Below are 22,433 nucleotides of genomic sequence, written 5' to 3'. Positions count from 1 at the left end.
TGATTGGTAATATATATCTCATTACTTACTGATGTACTAAGGACTGCTTATACCATACTATAAGAGAGGATGTTGAAAACAGATGAATGCAACTACAGATTTTAAAGTGTTTTCCTCCATTCTCTTCTGGGCTAAAAAGTACTACAAAAATAATGAATTACACATCACACTGTCTCACTGAAAATATCTCCAAGAAGCACTTCTGTGCTTAAACAAAGACCAATCACAAAGGCAAATGTATCTTCAGCTGTAACAATGACTCTATCATGAGGCCAGGGTGATATTAATAGTGCTCAGTCCTGCCCAGAATGATTTGTTCTTACAAGACTGATTTAAATGAAGTGCTTGTTTCTTTCTGTCCCAGTTCTCCTCTTCAAATCTCTCCTGTTACTTTGTTCTCATTGTTATCCTTTCTTTGCCTTTGAACATTGTCAGGTAAGTGTGACATAAAATAAACACCAGTTTTTAAGAAAAAGGAGAGGGAGGACAAATTCTATTCATGGGTAGAAGTTGCCAAATTTTATCTACTAGCAGACCAATAGGCCTGTTATGGAATACACTTCGGGCTTTCATTCACTTTCCCTCCAGTTTGAGGGAGGCTATAATCTGCTATCTGGAGAATAAAATGATTCCAGAGGCTCTTTCTAATGTTCCAAATGCTATCACAAGAAATGGTGACTTTAATGTTCCATAGCAGCCTATGCTAGAGATGCAATAATCTTTCTAGATTAATTGTGTATATTAAAAACAAAGCAAAAATATTATGCTCACCCTCTGTCACACTTTGATAAAGAAAACGATACACTTAATAATCTGTCTGCTTAGAGCCTTAGCTTTAGCCATCCAAGTTTAAACACACAGACTGATGTCTTCTAAAAATTTATCACAAAAGTTGCTCTTAGCCCTAAATTGGAGGAAAACAATACCAGAAACTTTAGCCATCTCACATTAAATATTTTGATCAATGTCTTCCAGACTAAGCAGAAAAGTTGCTACTGGCAATCTATTTTGAGGGAATTACTGATTTTTTTTTTTTTTTTAAGTGTTGTGGACTTCACAAGAATAAATAGCTCATCATTCATTTAGATCAGATACATCAGAATCCAACTGTTTTGACTGGACACATATTGTTGGACCTAATTTCCAAACAAAATGAAGGCAAGTTTCCAAGGATTCAGGAAACTCGGTCAGAGACTGCATGGCCGTGGTGCTCAGCCGCTACACCGGCGCCGGTTATTTGTACTTCAAACAGAGCAACGGCGCACTGCTGCCGGAAAATCCACTTTCACCTCCACAGCTTCACCTTCAGGCTCACAGATCCGCTGTTTCCAGCACAGCAGCAGCAGCTGCCCGACAGTTCGATGCCGTGTGGACTCCAGCCTGGACAAGCCACCCGACCATGCTGGCCAAGGCGACGGGGCCCTGCCCAGGGACCCTCTTCGCCGTGAGGGCGGTGAGCCCGCAGATCTTTCCAGCCGTCCAAGAAGACGACCCTAGGACACCTGCCTCACGGCGCCGCTCCCCGTTTCCCCCCAGCTCCCCGCCGGGAGCCATGGCGGCCCGGTGCAGCGGCCGCGTTAAGGCTCCAACGGTCCTAGCAGCAGCCGCCGCTGCCCGCAGCTTCAAGTAGGCCTCTGCTTTGCTCTTCCCCGCGTATGGCAGTCCAACGGCGAGACAGCCGGGAGTAGCGGCCCGGCTGTCAAACAAACACCTCAGCGATCTGGCGGCATGACGACCAACGCCGGGCTATCGGCGGGCTGGCAGCCACACGGCGCCGGTGCCGGTGCCCCCGCCCCTCCCCACCCTCGCGAGGCGACCCCTCAGGGCTCTGCGGCCACTTTTGGCTGCTGCCGGCCACCGTCTCGGCGCTGCAGCGCGCGCGGGGGCTAGAGGCGGGGCGCAACAGCTGTGATGGCGGAACCTGGCTGAGGCTGCGTAGCGCCTGGCGGAGGTAAGCGTCAGGGATCGCCCTTCACTTCTCTGTACCCTTCCCCTGCCCCGGTGTGACGGTGAAGGCCGGGTACCCCTGCCCTGGCTCTGCCGGTGTCCTCTCGCATAGTGCTCCTATGTCGTTTGGGGCCTCCCCGGGGATCCACGTTGAAGCCGGGAGAGGAGGTGACTCCTCGGGCGGGATCCCGCAGAGGCTTTAGCTGCCGGGTTGCTGCTCGGTGTCGAGTGATGTCGGCGGGGTGGAAGCCTGCTGAGGAGCTGGGCGCAGCTGGGCTCCAGGCTAGGCCAGGCGACACCAGGCTGCTGCTTGTCGGGGGTCACGGAATAGGCTGGCCCTGGGGCCCTGCTGTGAGCCAGGCTGAGTGGGGGGTCGGTTTTAGTTTATATTCATGCTGTCCTTTCTGTCCGCGCTGCGTAAGCCTCGGAGTAAAAGCCTGATTCTTTACCGGAGACACCTGTTGGTGAATGAATGAAAGAGCAGTCCTCTTCCACCTAGGTGGGAGTTTTCTCAATGGGAAGAAGTACTCTCTTGGTATACGCAAGAAGATCGAGGAGGGGTGGCTGAAATTGACTAGAGCTAGGGAGGTTTTGTTTGTGACAAGACGTTAAAGAGACTTTTACTGGTTTTTATTTACTAACATTCGTTAAAGAGAAACATGGAGTTCTGTGGGTACAACTTGTCAGTATAAGAAGAGCATGTTGATTTCTACCTTTGTTATTGCCTCTTATATCAGTCAGTCTGACAGAGTAGCTGCAGGAATCAACATTTATTTATTTGCTTGTGAAGGAGAGATCTCATGCTTGCATATGGAGCTAGTGTAGGTACTGAGTTATCCAGTCTAAAAAAACTCACCTGTGTTTGCACTTAAAAAACTACAGTTGTGAACGTCTTAGCTAAAATTTACTGTTAATCTCTTTTCCTTCTTTCATTCAAAATTTTAAATTCCTGCTGAAAGATAGAAATATATAGGTAGTCTAAAAGAACTTAAATAGATCAGACTTTTGACAAAAAAGACTATAAAAGATTAAAAAAGGTTACAGCCCCTGCTCAGGGAAGGGCAGGGAAAATGTGGCCACTGTTCCACCTTGTCAGCCAGTCAGCATGTGTACCTACTAATAAATAAGGTCAGACTGAGCAAGAAATGTATTTCTGCAAAAGGAAGATGAATACTAGAAGGGTAATAATGTGAACTCATAATTTTCTGTTTGCTAGTTCTGCTTGTTCATGCCATATCTTTTTTCCCCAGGAATATTATCCAAGCAGAGTTAAACCTTGATGAAAAAGGTATGGATTTTATTTTAGCTGTATTCTTTCTTTAGTGAAATAAAAATAACTAAAAAAATAAACTAACTAAATAGAATAAACTAAGCTTATTTATTTTGCCAGCTGTTCCATTATATCAGATATTTTTCTGGAAGAGAGAAGAAAACAACAAATTAACTTTTTTTTCCTTTCCTGTATTGGGTTGATAACTTTTCCTGTTTGTACGTGCTTACTGCTAGTATAAGGTAATATAAGGGATGTCACCTCCCCCCGGTGTTCTTCATTGGTGGAGTTTTTCACAGCTTTTTATATTTGTTCATCCTTTGCTGTGTTATTTTACAGATGCTGGGAGCTAGATGAATGCTTAAATGCTTAAGTTTGTAGATGCATCTTCCTTGAGACATCATTATGTTCCTTTTAACTTAAATGCAGATGTATAATTGTTCAGGTTACTTTGAAGTATATCTTGCGAGGTTGACTAAATGACTCCTACTGGGAAAATGCACAGGTGTTTAACATCTTTTATTCTGGGATAATTCAGTTGCAACAGATGAAAGTATTTTGTATGCCAGTAGCCTGAATTTTCTGTTCCTGAAATCTGGTTTTAAGGAAATGAAATTTTTTTTTTTTTTTCTTCACTGTCAGTTAGTAAAGTGTTGTATTTTCCCTCTAAAACCTGTGAAATGCCTTTGTGTGATTTCCTTAGTAAGCTCTTGAGACATCTACAAAACCAAGTTTCCAGTAGTAAATCAGACTTTATTCTGATTAAGAATTACATACAGCATGGTGTGAGGTGTGTAATTACTGCAGTAACTTTTTTTTGTAGTCTCCTTTAGCAAATAACTCCCCTCCCCCCTCAAAACTGATCTGGATCTTGAGATTTGCTGGGAGATACATATATGCGCTTTCTCATGGAAGATCTAGTTAGATCTTAGTAGTCTTCTAGTATGTCATACAAGCCAGATGATAATCTAGTTATTTTATGTTAGCTAGGTATAGTTGTTTAACATCTCGTACCTGAGGACAAGAACTTTTATTTTGCTGTCCTGATGAATGAAGTAATTCAGATGAAAGGCCTGTAAGATCAGGAATTCTAGGAATAGTTTGGTTTCCAGTAGGTCAATGGAGACATATTGGAATACTGTGCAGCTGGTTTTGGTACACACGCACACCAAAAAATAAAAGGAGCCGGAACAGCCAGCCTCTGAAGTAGGCACTTGAATGCTTCTTTTTTCATTTTTCTCCTGAGATGAGTGGAAGCGTATCTGATCACATAACGTGAACTCATTATTTCACTGATTCCTGACACAATTAAAAATACTTGTATCTTAGATATATCATGTCAGGGAAGCTGCAGGATTTTTATTTTGATTAGAAGATGACAAGGTACAGATGGTTAAAAAAAGGATTTATATGGTTTGCGGCTTTCTCCCTGTCTGTGTTTGAGATCTGGAGAGAAGAGGGCATCAGGAAATATCTCTGGGTAGTCAGTTGTTTTTCGTGTGCTCAGTATCCCTCGTATGTATGATATATTGCAGGTGTATATAGAAATATATTAGACTTTTCTTTATGAGAGCATATATGCTGGATACTAGGCCTTGGTTTTGTATTCAAATGTTTGCTATACCAGTTTTCTCTAATACGTCTTAAAGATGCCTGCTGCCTGTGATTCTGTGCTTGAAGACATTGAAGATATTGTGTCAGCAGAAGACTTGAAACCACATGATCGGCAATTTGTAAGGAAGAATGTTTTTCCAAAAGTACGAAAACGCAATTCACAAAAAAATAATCAGACAGATGATGATCCCCCAAGTGACAGGTAAATTCTTCCTTCAACCATATCTTGTTGCTTTTCTTTTGTGTGCATTGTCGGCTTCTAAAACTGCAGTGGAAGGTTCTCAGTCTCGTGATGGAAAATTTGAATACAAGATAAAAATTAGTAAAATAGCATTTATAAAATGTAGTGGTAGTGAATAATAAATCCTAAGGAAATTGCTTGTCCTTGACAAACTTTTTGTAGAAATCAGTTATGACTGAGATACTGATCAATGGAGTAATCAGACTGGTAAAAATGGTTTTATGTGTAAGACATTTCTGAAAAATGGTCTGCTTCACCTTAATGACCTAAACAGCAGCTGAGCTATTCAAAATGCAGTCCTGGACTAGCCTTTTGACTATGGGAATGAGATCTGGAATAAGAAATATGAACAGAATTCTGAGAGTCGTAAAAGGTTTGAGGTTGACAGGGACCTCTGGATGTCATCGTGTCCAAAACCCCTGCTCAAGCAGGGTCACCAAGAGTTAGTTGGCCAGGATTGTGCATAGGTAGTTTTTGAATATGGGGAAGTTTTTTTTGTGGCAAGACATTAAAGACACTTTGTTTTTATTTACTAACATTCCTTTTTTTAAAGATAAACAACTTTCTGTAGGTAAAGCTTGATAGTATAAGAAGAATCCCTGTCAGTCTTCAATACCAGTTTGCACAGGAACTTGAACAGCCTGGTCTAGTGGGAGGTGTCACTGCCCATGGCAGGGGGTTGGAACTAGATGATCTTTAAGGTTCTTTCCAACCTAAACATGCTATGATTCTATGAATATCTCTAAAGAGGGAGCCTCCACCACCTCCCTGGGTAACCTGTACTTGTGCTTGGTAACCGTCACAATGAAAAAGTGTTTCCTGATGTTCAGAGGGAATCTCCCTTGTGTCAGTTTGTCCTGTTGCCTCTAGTCTAGTTGCTGAGCACTGATGAAGAGAGCCTGGCTCCATTCTCTTTGCACTGTCCCATAAGTTGTTTCTGTGTGTTGGTAAGATTCCCATGAGCCTTCCTTTTCCAGGCTGAACAGCCCCAGCTCTCTCAGCCTGTCCTTGTATGAGAGCTACTCCAGTTCTTTAACTGTCTTCATGGCTGTTTGTTGGACTGTTTCGAGTGCATCCATATTTTGTGAGTGCATGCTGTCAGGACCCAGGGACTTACATATGTCCAGTTTACTGAAGTGTCCCTGACCTGATCCTCTTCCACCAAGGGCATGTCTTTTTTGCTTCAGTCTTTCCACCTGATTTCTGGAACGTGGGATTTCCAAAGGATGTACTTTTTCTATATACCTCCTGAAGTGATACAGTGAAACTTCTTTCAAAGTTACTGTTTTATTTCAGTGGAAATAGTATGCAGTATCTATGGAATATATCTTGGCAATTTTCCTTCTTGTGATTCCTGTAAAAAAAGAATCAATTATCTGCTGCAGTGGAATTGATGAGAGCATGTCTTGCATGCATAGGAAAAACAATTTTGTTTTTCCATTACTGTTCAAAAGAGATTTTGTAAGTGTAACAATGCATGCTTCTGTGAAGCCCCATAAAGGTTCATTGATCCCATTCTTCCAGGAGTGTATATAGAGTTGAATTGATGGTTTACAGATACTTCACAGTAGCTCTCTGTTCTCCTAAGTAGTCAGGTATGGTATATTTATCTAACAGGCTGTGATTTAGTGTTTTTGACCCAAGAAAGCATATTGAGTGTATGTTGTTCAGACAGTAGAACGTCTAAATATATTGTACATATGCAACATGTGTTGCACACATCTACTTAATGATCATTAATCTTCCATCAACAAATCCCTGTTTCTAGATAGGGGAAATATCTTTGAAAAAAGAAGCATGGAGAGGGGGGAAGATGTGGGCAAGGCAAAGGATTGTGTTCCAGGATGTGTGTTCTTGCACTGGCATCGGTAGCTCACGGACAATTATCCCAGGAGTTTCAGTGGGAGCTACTTCCAGAATTTTTTGTTGGTTCTTAAACAGTTGTGTGTGCTAGCTCCATGGTGCACATCTACCATGCTGCCATGCTTCTATGGCCCAGAAAGATTGATATGAGCTTTCAGTTGTCTGTGTGGCTAGTGGCAGGCTTAAGCAAAGAATTTATAGATGGCTTGCATGGAGGGAACTAAAATCAATGGGGACATAATATAAAAGGGCTGCAGTTTAGCTCTAACAGTTTGTTTGCTGGTGGCCTGATTTCAGAGCAGCCACTTTTTAAATGATATGATACTTTTCCGAGAGTTGTTGTTTGTTTTTTAGTGTAACTGCAGTGTACCAAATCTCTTTTTATCCTACAGCTCTCGTACCTTCTCCATTCTAAAGTTCTTTTCTTGCTGCTTCTGCTGTCTTGACCCTGGCCAACAACTGGGCAGCTGCCCAGCTACTCGGTCACCCCTTTTCCCAGTAGGCTGGGGGAGAGAATTGAAAGAGCAAAAGCAAGAAAACTCGTGGGTTGAAATAAAGAAAGCTTAAGTGAAGGAAAGAGTAGGGAAAAACCCCAGGTTATGCAAGAGCAATCACTTGGCACCTCCTACAAGCAGACTGATGCCCAGTCAGTCTCAGAACAATGGCTAGTTTGGAAAGACCAAGCCCCCATTTTTTTATTACAGAGCATGATGTCATCATATGCTTTATCTTTTTGGTTAATTTGGTTCAGCCATTCTGTCCATGTTGCTTCCGAAGCTGTTGTCTGTCTCCAGCCTGCTTGTGGTGGGATGGAGCAGAGTGGGAAACAGGTGGTTTTGATGCTGTGCAAGCATTGTCCAACAATAACTAAACCACAGGTCTGTTATTAACACGATTTTGATCACAAATGCAAAACACAGCAGCACGCAGGTTGCCGTGGAGTTAACTCTATCCTAGTCAGACCAGACTTAAAATCCATTACAAGAAAATCACGTAATTATGATGATCTTACCCCCCTGTTTCGGTGGTGGTACTATTTGTGTAGGTTATTTTATATTTGGATAATTACTGTTAATTAAGTCTGCTCAATGGGCTCATAGGAGAACCTTGTTCATCTTTTAACTTGCCTTTTTCATTCATTTTTACTTAACAGCATTATTCCTGGTGCTCAGAAAATCTGGATTCGTACATGGGGATGTTCTCACAATAATTCGGATGGTGAATATATGGCTGGACAGCTGGCTGCATATGGATACAAAATTACAGGTAACAATATTGGATGGGTAGCATAATTCAGTTATTTGGGGGTGAATGTTCAGAGCTGTCAAGCTGTCATCAAATGTTTTTAGTCTCAATTCAACTTTTTTAAATCCCCCTTTGCTCTCTTTCTGATTTGAAGGTGAGAAGATAAAGTGTTTACTTGGCACTTAGCAGAATGATTACAGGAGTGCTTTCAGAATGGGTAGATTTTCCTGACAGGGCAGCTGTCTAAGAGATGTCATGCAGTGCCTTTTGTGGGCATTTTGTTAGCTAAACTTAATTGGAAAGTTTACATAAGAGTGGGAGGGAGCGATAATTCTTGGGCAGAATCTAGCTGGTTGTGTGATTGTAATTGGTGGAACCTAAGTGAGAGAGAAAGGGAGGAAAGAAGTGTATTGTCACTTAGTGATGTGTGTGTTTGCTGCTGGAGCAGAAGTGAACTGCACCATGTGAATGATCCTTTGATGGAAGTGGGATGATATAGGATTTTATCTTGTATGTACATTAAAGAGAGCTGAAAATACTATTTCTCCTTTTCTTCCAAATACTTTACAGTGGTCTCTGTTACCTTTTTCTGCCTCCTCAGTCGTGAACAAAAAAACCCAAACGCGTGGTTTTGCTGGCCATGTTTAATCTCCTTGATGCAAAATGCATTGGAGGGTGAGGGAGAACTCTAAAACGCTGAAAACGTTGAGAATTATTACCTGACTACTTTTGTGTAGCTTATAAGTAATCAAAAATTAAAATTTTATCCATTAGTTCAAGTTTTGGTCTGTCTTGCATTTAAAATTGTTTCCTGGTTATACTGAAAGACTTCAAAGTTGTTTTTCCTGACATCTTGCTAGAAATATTTTATTCCTCATTTTGTAGAATGCTTGTTTCTTTTTTTGGAGCATCTCATGGTATTGCTAAGCAGTTACATTTTATTTCCTTTTTTGGAGTTGATCTTTCTGTATTTATTGAAGTAGAAAGTAGATACTTAATTATTCAAGTGCTGAACTATTTTAGGGAACCCAGGTGATATTCTAATTTGTAGTGCACCTCTGGAGTAGGTATGCTCTTTTCACAGACTAATGGGAATGCTGGTCCAAAATGCCTGATTTGTGACAGCAGTAGGACTGCAACTGAATTTTTGGTTTTGCTTTATTGTGGCTTGCTTAAATTAAATTTTTCCTTAATTTTTCTAATGCATAATATTCCAAAAGCTACTTCTGGCTTGTCAAGGTTCGGTGGCTGTCCTGTGGTGTTTGAATTCTACTGGGGTAAATGTAGGAAAGATGCAGTGCAGCAAAGGGGGGGGGGGGGAGTAGATACCATCTTTTTTTAGCAAATTAAGTATTCATAACCTTAGGATAGAAATAAGTCTACATCTAGAATCTGAAACTGAGAACTGAAGACTGAATAAAAGTTTTGGTACCTGGGATAGAAGTACCTATAGAGTAATTTTGGTAATTGGGTATGAAATTGACTGCTAGTTTCCGGTCATCATTAAATCAGTGTCTTGATTTTGTTCACTTATATGTATGCATATGCTTACATTAAATGAAACAAACAAGGAAAGCCCAATGCTGAGGTGGTAGGTGGAAATTACTGTCTGCATTCTTCTTTGTGAAATTGGGTAACTTCTTTTTAAGTTGGTATATTTAAGGACCTCTGAAAGTTTAATTTTTGTTCAGTAGAACAAAAATATTGGCTACAAATTCTGGCTAAAGTGAATTTTTACAAATCTATCTATTTAATATTATTCTTTATAGGCTGTCAGTGAAGCTCGAACTCAGTGCAAGTATTGCAAGTATGGTAGCTCTATGTGAGAATATGCGCTCAGTGTAATGATACTTCTGGCCACAAGTATGTATGGAAGTGCTCTGTTACTGCTTGGTTTGCCAGTAATGTGTCTCAGGGTTTCACACTGGGATTGATCTATTTAATGTCTTTAACGGACTTGGAAGACAGGATGTGATGAACCTTCAACTAGTTTGCAGGCTATGCCAAAGTGGGGGAAGTGGTTGACAGGCTGGAAACCAGTGCTGTGGTTCAGAGAGACCTTGACAGGCTAATGCAAGCCATATGTTTTTTAGCAAAGGCAAATGCAAAATCCTAGGGTTGGCGTAACTCCAGCTAGTGGTAAAGGTGAGGGTGGGTGGGCAGACTCTCTAGAAAGCATGTTTGTGGAAAAAAGATTTTTAGGATTGTGGTTGACAAGAATTGAACATGAGTCAGCAATGTACACTTGTAGCAAAAAAAGGCAAACTGCATCTTGGGCTATGTTAGCAAAAGTGTAGCCAGCAGGTTTGGGAAAGGTGATCCTTCAGCAAGCTTATGTGGTACTTGTGAGATGGCATTGGGAATGCTGTGTCCAGTGGTAGTTTTGTGTTCCCTAAGAAAAGAGAAGTTAGTTGAGTGGAGTGAGTCCACTGCAGGGCCACCAAGATGCTTAGGGAGCACATGGTGTAGGAGAAGAGACTAGGAAGACTGGCTTTCTTCAGCCTTAGGAAGAGAAGACACATGGAAGTTCCTACTTGCAGATAGCAATACCCAGTAGGAGGGTACAGAGGAAATGGAGTCAACTGCTTATTAAAGGTATGCAGTGACAACAAAAGACAACAGTCTTCCTTTTGCCAAAGTGGCAGTTAAGATTTTTAGCATCTGGTGCATTGCTTGCTGCTCATGCTGTCAATTTTCGTATAAAGAATATGCTAATATAGAAAGTTTCCCAACATGTCTTGAGTATCTCTTGTCAATCCCTTTTTAAGAAAGCTTTTTTTTTCTATAGTAAGTCAGATAGAAATTCAGATAGAATCTTAAGAATAGATTTAATCTTTTTGTCTTGTACAGTGAAGTAGTTCCTCAGTAAGTGTTGCTTAACATAATAAAAATTTCAGACTTTTCTTGAAATTAAATTTAGTATTGTTTACACTATTTCAAAGATAGTAGAATGTTTTACAAGAGCTTTTTTTCTAATTCAGTGCCTCTCAGTTGCTAGAATTTGTTAGTTTACAAACTTGAGGAAAAGTTAGAAATATTCGCTAAGGTAAAGATTGTTGTCACAGGATCCCAAACAGCTATTACTTACAAGTATTGATTAGCCTGCTTCCTAAGCTTTTGAGTCAACACGTATTGAAAGGATGCTGGAGTAAAGTTCTTGTTCTAAGAAATAAAATGTGAGCTTTACTTGCATTTATTAGACCATTGTAAGGGAAATGGTCAAGTATTATTTCTAGTCTCTTTTATGTAATTGTAAGATTGAAACAAAAAAATACAAGAAGCAGTATCAGACATTCATTGCTAACTAGAAGTTGTAATATACAACCTGCCTTATAAGTTGATTTAGCTGAAACACTGATACAATGAATGTCTTCTAATTATAGAAATAAATCTTCATGACTTGTTGCAAAAATCTAATTCTCACATCATTCCATACCCCTTTTTATTGTATGGATTCTCTGCTGTTCTTGATTTGAACTCTGGTCAGGAGAAGCTTAAGTGTGTGTGTCCATTTTGCCTTTCATCTGTTTAAAAAATGTTCTTTCTATACAAACACCCTTTGTTACTTTCAGGAGTGGCTATATCTAAAGGTGAAAACTGAGGTCCTACAGTTTTTCACCAGAAAGACTACTATCTGGGGCAAGAGCATGGTGTGAACTGGCAATATACAGATGCTGCAATAACAGCAATGGTGATTAAAAATCAGGAGCTGCATCAGCTTAAAAAATGGCAAAGGGAAGCCATCTGAAGAGCTGAACCTATTTTTGTATCTGCTTTTACAGTGTGAAGGTAGGCAGTGTTCTGAACAAATCTTGCATACCATCCTGTGGGAACACAAAGCTCCTTTGTTAGTCTGAGCCGCACAGAAATGTGTAGACCAGCTGCTATCAGTGTGGGGCTGTACTGTGCTACTTGTTCACATTCTGAAAACAGTGTAGCTGTTGGAGGCTTTACTGGTTCTAAAACTGGTTTTGGTTTCTTGGCAGCCTGACTCCCTGTATTAGATATGCCTGCAGACCTACTAGAGTGCTCCCTTTGACATACACCCTGGAGGAAGAAGCTCGTGGTACAGACAAGTAATGCCTTCTGTGAAAGAGAGGAAGTTGGTTAGCTGGGAGCTCTCAAATATTGTGAGCCAGGTGTTTGGGAAGGGAATTCAGTATGTGTGCCACTTAACAGTATTTTCTCTCTGAAAAATGGAACCAAACATGTATAGTCAGACAGTGAATGGTTCGATTCCTGAAGCGGGTAGTCATGTTAGCACTTGTTGGCATCTGTAGGTTTCTGTTTCTATGAAATGAATGCTTTTTGGTCCAGCCTTCTGGAATCCCTTTTGACAGATCAAGCAGTTAGGTATGTTTATTTTGATGATTGTTTTTGGATTGAGGCTTTTCAGGTCCAAAGCCTCAGTCATTATAAAACATGCTGGTGGAGTTGGGAGGGGGGGTGTGTGTGTGGAGACAGATACTACCAATTACCTAGAAATACCAGGAGAATAAACAGTGACTTTCCTTTTATGAAAAGGAAGCAAAAAGTGGTATTAAACATTCAGTGAAGCTAAACCAGTAAAAGGTTATCTGCACTAAACTTTTTTCTTTTTTTTTTTTTTTTCCTTTGGAAATAAATGCTAGCATGGAACTTTTTCCTGCTGTAGCATGGGAGTTCAGAAGCAGAAAGGGGTGGAGTTGTTCTGTTGCTAATTCAGTGGCCTTGCCTTTGATTTAGCACATGGAAACTGTCCTTAGCTTTACTTGTGCAATTTCAGACTAGTTTTTTTCAGTCATCGCTTTTACTGTCTCATGCATTTTTTCTGTAAGATTGTTGGATTGAAAGATGCTGTATTTTTCACGGGTTCCTTCCTGTTCCTGTCAGAGAGCTTACTCTGTTACTGTGATTGTGGTATTTGTTGGTGGGACTTTGATCAGTGAGATTTGCCAATTGCTATTGAAGCTTAGTATTTATAGTCTTTGTTATATATCTTGCAACTCTGAAGTTCACTGTGCAGAGAATTTATGTATTTCTCTAAAGCAGATATCAGTATTTTGAAATACTGTTAAATTATCTGGGGTTTTCATTGCCTCTTCTGCTTGTTAATTTTCTAAACTCTTGTCAGTTTTGTTTACCAGTGGATATAACTGAGGTACCCTTAAGACTGTCCCTTTGCTCAAACAGCAAATTTGAATAGAAGAAAGAAGGAAAAAGACAAAGAAGGAAAAAATGCTCTGATCTACTTGAGACCTGACACTGAAAAGAACACAGATGTAAAAGGAAACATAACATGCTTAGTCTGCAGTTGAAAAATCAGATGAGGTGCTACAAACTCATACAGACTTCAGCATTCGAAGGCATTGCATAATGTGCATTATGTTGCATTAACAATGCTTTCTTAGACTTTGGCCATTGCTGTGCGTATACAGCAAAGTATGCTGTATCATTCATCCAAGTGAAAAATAAAGGAAATGACTAAGACTGTTCAGGTGTTGACTCTTGCTTTGTGAATTGCAATTCAGAATCTGGTGTTTTAAGTGTTCTTTAAAAAGTACTTTTCTATTGCGCAATAAAATTTTAATTATTTTAGGTTTTGATTTATTTTATTGTCCTAAAGTGGAGAGCTCTTAAACAGATTACTATGTTCTGCACATTTGTTAACTTAAAATAAGCTCTCTGCCACCTGTGTAGTGGTTGATGAAGTATTTTGACTAGGGGTCTGCTGTTTTTCTGTGTATGCTTTTAGTTGCTCAGAATCGGCAATTGGTCTTTCCCTTTTCCTCTCTCTCCCCTGCTGATAATGCTTCTCTGTTGCTTCATCAGTATCATGTAGAAGGTAGTGATTACTGTGTAATTTTGGGGTGCTATGAGCCATCCTCATTATGAGGTATTTTTAGTATTCTCTTCTTAAGCTAAAAGACAAATCTTTATTAGCTGCTCTATAAGTGCTTGATATTTAGCCTTATCAGAGAATTCAAGTTTAGTCTTAGCTTTTAGATTTATAATTTTCAAACATTGTGATTACAGTGACGGCTTAGGGGGGAAAAAAGATACTTTATAACCTTTGGGGGGGGGAAGTGGGAGTGTATGGGGAGTGGTTTAAATACATATAGTAACCCGAAGGACTTTTCTGGTGATGAGAGGCATTTCTGTTTTCTCTGAAAACACTGTAGTGGTGAAACTGAATCTCTGAAGCAGCTGAGCAGTGGAAAAAGGTTAACCGAGGTGTAAATCCTGTGTTCTGTACCCTTGCTGAAGAATTCTCTCATTGTCTGTAACTTGTAGAGTCACAATCCTGTATGACTTTTGCATTACTTGATAACGTTACTTGCATAAATACTACTGCAACAGCATTCTTTTTTTCAGATTCACACTGTTTAATAATCTGGAAAATAGGAGCTTTCAGTTGTTGATACTGAGAGAGGCAGTAAAGTAACTTCTCTAAACTGCTGGTAAAACAAGGTCTTAACAGTTTCAGCTGTATGGTCTCCTGCTTTCAGAAGGTCTAAGTTGCTGCTTGTTACAAGTTTGCTTTGTGCTTTGGTTCTTGGTGCTTGGGCCTTTAAACCCTCCTGTGACATGCACAGTTAGCCTGTGAATGTTTGGGATGTGGGTGTGGTGGGTGTTATGTTTAGTCTCAGTCTTTTACTGCTGCTGAAGTAATTGCCACAGTTGGATTTACCAAGAGCCATCTTACAAGGAGATCTAAGGGCTTTTTTGTTATCTGTTGAGAATCTGAAACTTTTATGGTGAGATAGTTAAAAGGATGAGATGAGAGTGTGAAATGAGACAGAAGGTGTTATTCCTGGGATGGAGCATGGAATTGCATTAATGTAGACTATCAAGAATTCATGGTTCTTTGGGGGGGTTACAGGTATTCCCAGTGCAGCCTGAAGTGTCCTATAAGGCAGTGAATGGGAAGGTGGGTCTGGGTATTGTTGGGGTGCTGTGCACCAGTGTAGTTAATACATCATGCTGTGACTGATCTGCAGTGCATGTTACTCAGGTCCCTGTAAACTAATGTATAATTGTGGGTTTGGCAGCTGTGTATTACTGCTCCTATGTTCCTGTAAAAATTCCTAGCCCTTTTGTGGCTAGAGTTCTGTTACTTTCCACTTCTGACTTGTAGCACAGCACAAAGATACATGACCTCTACCTTGGTTTCCTCAATATCAATTTCTTATTCCCGTGAGGCAACTTTCTGTTAATTGGGATGCTAGCTTTGAGGATCTTTTCTGTGTTACAGGCTAGAACTCCTCTAATTCTCAAACTGCAAAACGTTTTCTCTGTTTATGGGGGAACTGGGAAGAACTAGCATGTGTGTTTTTTCCCTTGGAGATTTCCTGTATTGCTGCCATTAGAACTTGATCTGACAAGTGTGCTGCTTGCTTGCTTTATCCCATTAAAAGTAATCTATTTTACAGCCCATCTAAGAATTGTTAGGTTCCCCCCCCCCCCTTTTAGTGCTTTCGTTTCACAGTCACAGGGCTGGTGAGTGAAACCTGGGAGGTGGCCTGGGAGCCTAAATAAAATCCTACATGCACAGTAATTTCAGAGACACTTGTACAGAGCCTACATAGGTAAACTTAAGCAGGCGTACATTTTTAGGGTTAATTCTAGTGGCAGATCAATTGGTTGCATGCTCTTGTGGTTGTGCAATAAGGTTTAGTTCTGGCAGTGCTGAACTTTGTGTAGTACAGAAGAATGAATTTGAAAAGGATTGAACTGTGAAAGGCAGATTTCAACTTCTGGTAGCATGCATCCTTCTGTCTGGAGTGTGTCCCTGTAGTAGATGGTTAAGCAATCAGTAAATGAAGCATAAATAGCAGTGATGAAGTGAGCTCAACATAGACTCACAGGTGATGTGCAGCTTCATGGAGTGCTCTACTGAGGCATTAGCCTTGCATATCTCATGATTCTTTGTGCTACAAGTAATAATTCATAGAATATTAATAAAAGCTAATGGGAGAACAGACCAGATCTACTGATTTTACTCTCACAGGTAGGAACAAGATCTCGTTTTGGTCAGGAGCATTTGTAGGAGCCCCTGAAAAAAGACTTGCTTGTTACCCTCGGTGACTGGGGAGTAGTGGAGGAGGGTTGATGTTTGCTGCAGGTACTTGCTAGAATTTGGCTACAGCTTCATTTGCGATGAAAGCCAAAGCTTAGCTGCCAGCTCCTTGTTTTTGGGACAGTGCTGATTGGGATGAAGTTCTCTGAACTTGCTATAGTCACCCTGTGCTGCACAACTTTGCATTAAGATGCTTTTAATATATTTTGGGAATGTTTTTTTTTTGGCAGTTGCAGTGAGTGCTTGTGCATGTGTGAGTTGCTGTTGCTTTATGTTATTCCAGGGAGGTGAGGTGAGGTGATGGGAGGCAGGCCTAAGTGAGTTAGTTTCTGCCATGTTGCTGATAAGGATTTCGAAAGTAGCACAACTGATCTTGAATTGTGCTGTGTCTCCAAATACCTGGCATTAACCTATACTGTTCTCTTTCTGTCAGGCCCGAGGGTATGTGAAGACTGCCTTGTGATTATGGAGGGCTGACTGGGGACAGTAGAAACTCACTGAACAGATAGGAGACACAAATTGGTTTTGGTGCTTTTCCTCTTTGATGAGGGCAAATAAAGTACTTTTCTCTCCTCCCTGGCCTAACGAGCTGAGTGATTAGTAATTCATATTTCTTTTTTCATGGCCAACCTTTTCATGTAAGCCTGGTCATTATTTCTGTGGCTTCCGGCTCTAGAACAGGCCCTGTCACCCAGCAGACAAGTAACAGTGCATGTAGGTATTTTTCGCTCCCAGGGTCCCATCCCGTCGTTGGAGTGTGTCTGCTGCTGTCTTAGATCGTCCGTGATTTTCATTAGTGCCTTTTGCCTCTTGTGCTCAAAGGCAAAGGCGGTGCGGGGCCCTTGGGCAGAGGCAGGGTGTACCGGCGGCGGCCAGCAGGTGGCAGCATTGGCTAAGTAGAGGAGCCGGAAGGGCTCTTAACTCTTCCTTCCCCGCTGAGTCGTGCTGCTCGCTTACTGGCTTAGCATGCAAATTTCTAGCGCACTCGTGTGCATCCAGGTAAATCGGCTTTAACGTAAATTATTTGCTGCTGTTCTGGTCTTACGTCCATTTAGATGGCAGCTTTGTTGTTAAACACTAGAAAGGTCTGTGTTTCGTACTTCTGTTTTGTCTCAGTTACTACTTTTTACCTTGAGTCCAACACAAAACATAAATTATTTAGCTGCCCTTCCAAACAGTCCGTGTAATGGGCTTGAGATTCATAAAGTATAATTGTTAATTTCACCTGTTTGAAGGAACTATTCCATTTGGAAGCCCCTTTCTTCTTCATGCTTGATCTGGGGAGGTTGGCTTTGTATACGGACTTTGAAGCATTAATTGAGGATTTTGCTTATAATCAAAATGACCACCTGCCTATTTTCATTAAGGAATGCTTTTAAATTTTGTTTTATTTCAGTAATCCTGTAGGCTGTCTTACAGTGTGTATTACACCAAGACACTGAATATTATAAAGACTGCTGAAAAATTCTACCTGTTGAAATGTGTGACTACAGCATAATTAAATCCATGAGTTTAGCTAATAGTGTCAAAGCAGGTGGTGTTCAGGTTGGGCATCACTAGTTAATTATTAGAGTTTTGTAAGGCAAGTGAGTGGTAACTGTTGCAATTAGTTCAGTGCTATCTTAAGTTCCCAAAACTAAGTTGAGGCAAATTCAGGATCTGGTTTTATATGTTTGCGTGTGTGGGAATATTGAGCTGATTTAGGTGGTGCAGTCTTTATGCTAGTCTTGCTTAGCTAGGGTACAGTATGTCTGCAGAAATGCATACCTAACATAATCTGTGAATCTTGTATGCACTTCGATATGCTTCATTTGTGTGCTACCAGTTGAAGCTGGCACATTAAGTGTCAGGGGTGAGGAACAGGTTTCATCTCTTTAGGCAGAAGACATCAGCTTTTGTCTTCTGTGTCAAATTCCTGGCTTTGGAATTTGCTTGCGGAAAGAAACTGTGCAGAAACTTTGTCTTGGGTAACTATAAATAGGCCTTGAGATAATCATGCCAAAACTGAATTGCTGATGATTGGTACAAGACACTGGTGTATATAGAAGTGAGATTTTTGGCTTGCAATTTAATAGAAGGCAGATCACTTGGCTGCCGATTTTATTAGGCATTTTGGACCCTCAGCTTTTGTTGGCTGGGCTTTATGGGTAAAAGTGTGTTTGTTTGTAATTGATTCCCTAAGTGATAGTTGACTTTTGAAATTCGCTTGTTTGTTTATGGGTTGGCAATTTTCTGTTTGTCTTTATCATGCTTTTAAAAATTCACTTACCATGGGTTAATGTTAGTCATCCTTTGTGAATGTAAAGATGTAGACCATTAGCTGATGGTAAATTTGAGCATCCAGTATTTATTTAACTAGAAATTTGAGTCTTATGACTGGTAGTGATGGAAGGAGCATATGAACTGAATATGCTTTGGAAGTCTACTACCTAGAAAATAAAGTTTAAGTCTGGTACAGCCTCTTAGATGTGTTTTCAACTGTTCCAGGTAGTCTTTGTAACATTACATTAGAATAGGAAAAACAGTAACAAAAAACTTTGACAGTGAGATTCTTCTCCTATAGCAAAGTGTTTGTTTTTAAAAAACAAACCCCAATACAAACCCAGCATGGCAGGAGAAAACAGCATTTTCTTTTGTAAGTGGCTGATGGTTCATTTACAACTGTAGCTGTTCGGTGCTGTTAGTGGTTCCTTGTTTTACTGAGGCAGAAGTGTGTGTAAGTGGAGGGGAGTAATTCTTCTAGTTTAACAGCACCTTAGTGTGGTGCTGCTCACCTGGCAGTCCAGACACCAGATACAGGGAGAAGAGTTCATTTTTGGGGTGTAAACTGATGCAGAGGAGACTTGGAGAGGAATTTGAAGTAAGATTATTTTGCCTGACCACCTGTAGGGCATAGGTTGTAACTTGGTGTTCATGACTGGCAGAGCCTCCTCTTACACTTCTGCAGCCTATCATAGGTCATATGCCAAAAGGCACCTGCATGGTTGCGCTTTCCTTCCCAGAGCTGGGCCGCTCACTGCCATTTGTTTTAGCTGGTTGTTGAAAACCTCCAGTCATGGAGAATTCACAACCCCTTTTGGGTGGTTAACTGCCTTTCTGGTTGCAGAGCATTTCCAAATGTATAACCTAGATCTTTCAGCACAGTTCAAGCTTATAGCTGGCTGTGTTTTCTTTAGTGCGCATGGAGAACGTCTGATTCTTTTCATTTTTATAGCAACCTTTCACGTATTTGAGTGCTGCTGTCACTTCTCTCCGTAGGCATCTTATATGTAGGCTAAATAGACCTAATTCCTAAAAGCTTCTCTCATGGGTCACCTTCTCTAGATCTCTGACCTGTCTTGTTCATTCCCTCTAGACGTTATCCAGTTTATTTGCAGTAATCTAGTGCATTAGTCTACTTATCTAGTGTATACAAATCTGATAAATAGGTTGATTTTTTGATGCTTTAATCAAACTGTGGTTTATGATATTTCAGATGTAGGTTCTAGGACAGCTGAAATCTGGATTGAAGGATTTTAAGGATTTGCTTTTGTGGCTCGTTTTGGGAGACTGCTGTTCATAGTGGTGGTGTCCTAGCTTTTTAAAATCATCTAAACTCTGAATTGCTAAGCTAGAGTTTGTCATCACACTTCTGTTATTTGCCTTTATTTTGTTTCCACTGTAATTTCAAAAATACTCTGGCACCTTCTGTTTTATTTTCTTGGCCATTTTAGTCCAAAACCAGATTAGTTTCTTGGTTTGATTTACTGCTAAGTTGGACAAAAGTGTCTATGCATATGTGTTAAGACATTGTGAAAGAAAGAGGGCAGAACATTAACAAAACTGAGTGCACAAGAGATGGCTTGACTTTCATTTAGCACTAGGGCTTACTTATGGTGAGTTAAAAGTATGTGCTGGTGAAACTAGAGCTGTAGACTTGAAACACTTTATTTTAGGGGTTTGTGCAGTGATTGATTTCTTCAGCTATTTTGTGCAACTTGATCTGGTAAAGAATCCATCTTGATGCCAGTCTTTTGGTCCTTAAAGTATCCCTTTATTTTTCCCCTTCCCCCAGTATGTTAGGAAACTAAAATTTATTGTTGTATGTAACTTCAGATATTTCAGCAGTGTTATTCATGACAAGCAGAGAAATCTTGGCCACTTAAATTTAGTGAGCAAAAACTTTAGAGAAACATTAAATCAAAGTGAATGTTGATATCAGACTTGAAAAAAGAGCTATACAGGGCTCCACTGTGATAAGAGTTCTGCTAATGCTTCCTTACCTTCTCCAGAGCATTTTAGAAAGCTTTTTTTCAGAATTAATAAGCTAACAAAGAAAGGTGTTAAATACCTTCTCCCCTTCTTTTGAGGCCAGGGTTTAGGTCACTGGGAAGAGAGTTGTAACAGTTGATATAGATTCCATCTGTAATGTTTCAACTTCAGGTTTGCTTGTGGCAATTGCATGGGGTCACTTCACTGGTTTCTTTGAATTTGCTTAAATGGGTAAGACTCTTCAAACTGATGTGTCAAACTCATTATCATAGTAACCACTGTACTGTGAGTCACTGCTAGATGGCACTGTGTAACTGTGCTTTCACCAAAAATATTTTTGAAACCTATTTTTGACAACCGTTTAAATTAACATTTAGGTTAAAAATGGCATTTTATTGAATTTTATTTTCAATTTAGTCACTTAATTGATCCCACTACAAATGACCTCTTGGCTCAGGGACTTATTTTGTGTTGTTTGAAAGGACTTGAAAGTTCAGAGGCAGCCCTAGTAAGTGAGGTAAAATTTTCCTTCATTTCCCACACAATTATTAATAATGCAGAAGCACTGCATACATTAGGCTTGTGTAAATATCCTAAAAGATTATTCAGAAAAAATGAGATCCGTTGTCAGTTCAAATATGGTCATAAGGGAAATGAAGCAGTGATTAGTGTAAAAGTCTTTGGAGATCAGAGGGATTTGTATGATTTTTCTTAATTGATCATCCTCCATGTGTGTTCATGCTAGTTACGTGAACTCTTTATTTCCACTCTCTCAGTGAGGAAAGCTTCTAATTGTTATAACTTCCTTTCTTCCTTCCCTCCCCTCTTCCCCTCTTCCCCCCTTCCCCCCCCCCCCCCCCCCCCCCCCCCCGTAAAATTGGATTTTTGGCTTCAGAGTGACTGTGCCATATTATTGTAAACTCAGTAGTTGTTCATTCATGGAAAAGATTGTATCCAAATAAAGCTTACGGGTGTGGTACCAAGAAGGAGTGGGATGCAGCTAGGGTTTGCTGTGTCCAATCAGGATGACATAAGGCTTCTTCATGATGATCAGTGTTAGCAAGTGGTTTTCACTGTGCGGGAAGTACGATATAGTAAGTAGTTAGTTTCCTTTACTGTTATGATTAAAAGTATTTTAGAAACTCTGGCAAGGCAGATTTTCATGCTTCTCAGGTACATACATCAGGAGAGTTTGCAACTCTTAAAAGTGTGGATTCTTTCAACAAAAGAAGAAAGTTTGCTTCAGCTGCATCTTGTGCTACATAACATTAAAATACCCCAAACAAACAAACTCCAAAGGGTCTGTGAAGTGCTAAAATGACATTTATGTTACTAGACTGCATGTGTTCTGTGTGCATGTACAAATTTTATTTTGTGTAGTTAAGGGTATTTTATTTGTGTTTTTGGGAAGGGGGAAACAGATGTAGTTGCTGAATGCTGTAGTTGTCTCTTACTGTAATGATCATGTTTGTTTATTTTGTTAGGGTATATTCTTCATTTACTGCCTGAAATCTTGCTAGTTACTGTCTTTAGGGCACACATGTTCTAGCGTATCAGCAATTATTTGTATTGTGTGTATACAACATTTCTAGTTTGACTTGCCTTCCTGGCACTAATTCAAATCACTTGTGATTGTGCGCTACCTAGCACACACTAAAGAGAAAATGGAAGTTTTGGCATAGAACTTGATTCTTTAAAAGCAAACAAATTAAAAATATTATCAGATATTGGTGCACGCACTTATAGGAAGATTCTGGGGAAATGCTGAGCAGTTAGTGTTCTTTAGCTGCAATGCTTTATTAAAAATAATCTTTTTCACTGAGTTTTTGGGGAAACCTCATTTGTATTGAGGGAGTATTCTCACAAAGACTGTGTACTAGAAGGAAACAGAAAATGGTTTCTAGCTATATATAACTTTCAAAGACATTGAAATCATGGTGATC

General features: G+C 40.1%; 1 protein-coding gene across 2 annotated transcripts in view; it reads left to right on the top strand.

The window, feature by feature from the left end:
* Nucleotides 1–1,903: 1,903 nt before the first annotated feature.
* The window catches only part of CDKAL1 (CDK5 regulatory subunit associated protein 1 like 1), a 390,007-nt gene continuing 369,477 nt past the window's right edge, over nt 1,904–22,433 (top strand). For both annotated transcript variants that reach the window (XM_057424394.1, XM_057424393.1), the window contains exons 1-4: nt 1,904–1,951; nt 3,198–3,235; nt 4,867–5,033; nt 8,089–8,201. In XM_057424394.1, coding sequence (XP_057280377.1) covers nt 3,227–3,235; nt 4,867–5,033; nt 8,089–8,201 — 289 coding nt within the window. In that variant the 5' untranslated portion in view covers nt 1,904–1,951; nt 3,198–3,226. The remainder of the gene's footprint in view (nt 1,952–3,197; nt 3,236–4,866; nt 5,034–8,088; nt 8,202–22,433) is intronic.

This window comes from Pezoporus wallicus, unplaced genomic scaffold (assembly GCF_028554395.1).
Source record: "Pezoporus wallicus isolate ANWC-B61680 ecotype Strahan unplaced genomic scaffold, APGP_CSIRO_Pwel_v1 contig_5485, whole genome shotgun sequence".
Classification (NCBI taxonomy): Eukaryota; Metazoa; Chordata; class Aves; order Psittaciformes; family Psittacidae; genus Pezoporus; species Pezoporus wallicus.
The sequence above is the reverse complement of the archived record's forward strand: the minus strand, read 5'-3'. Positions and strand labels throughout refer to the sequence as shown.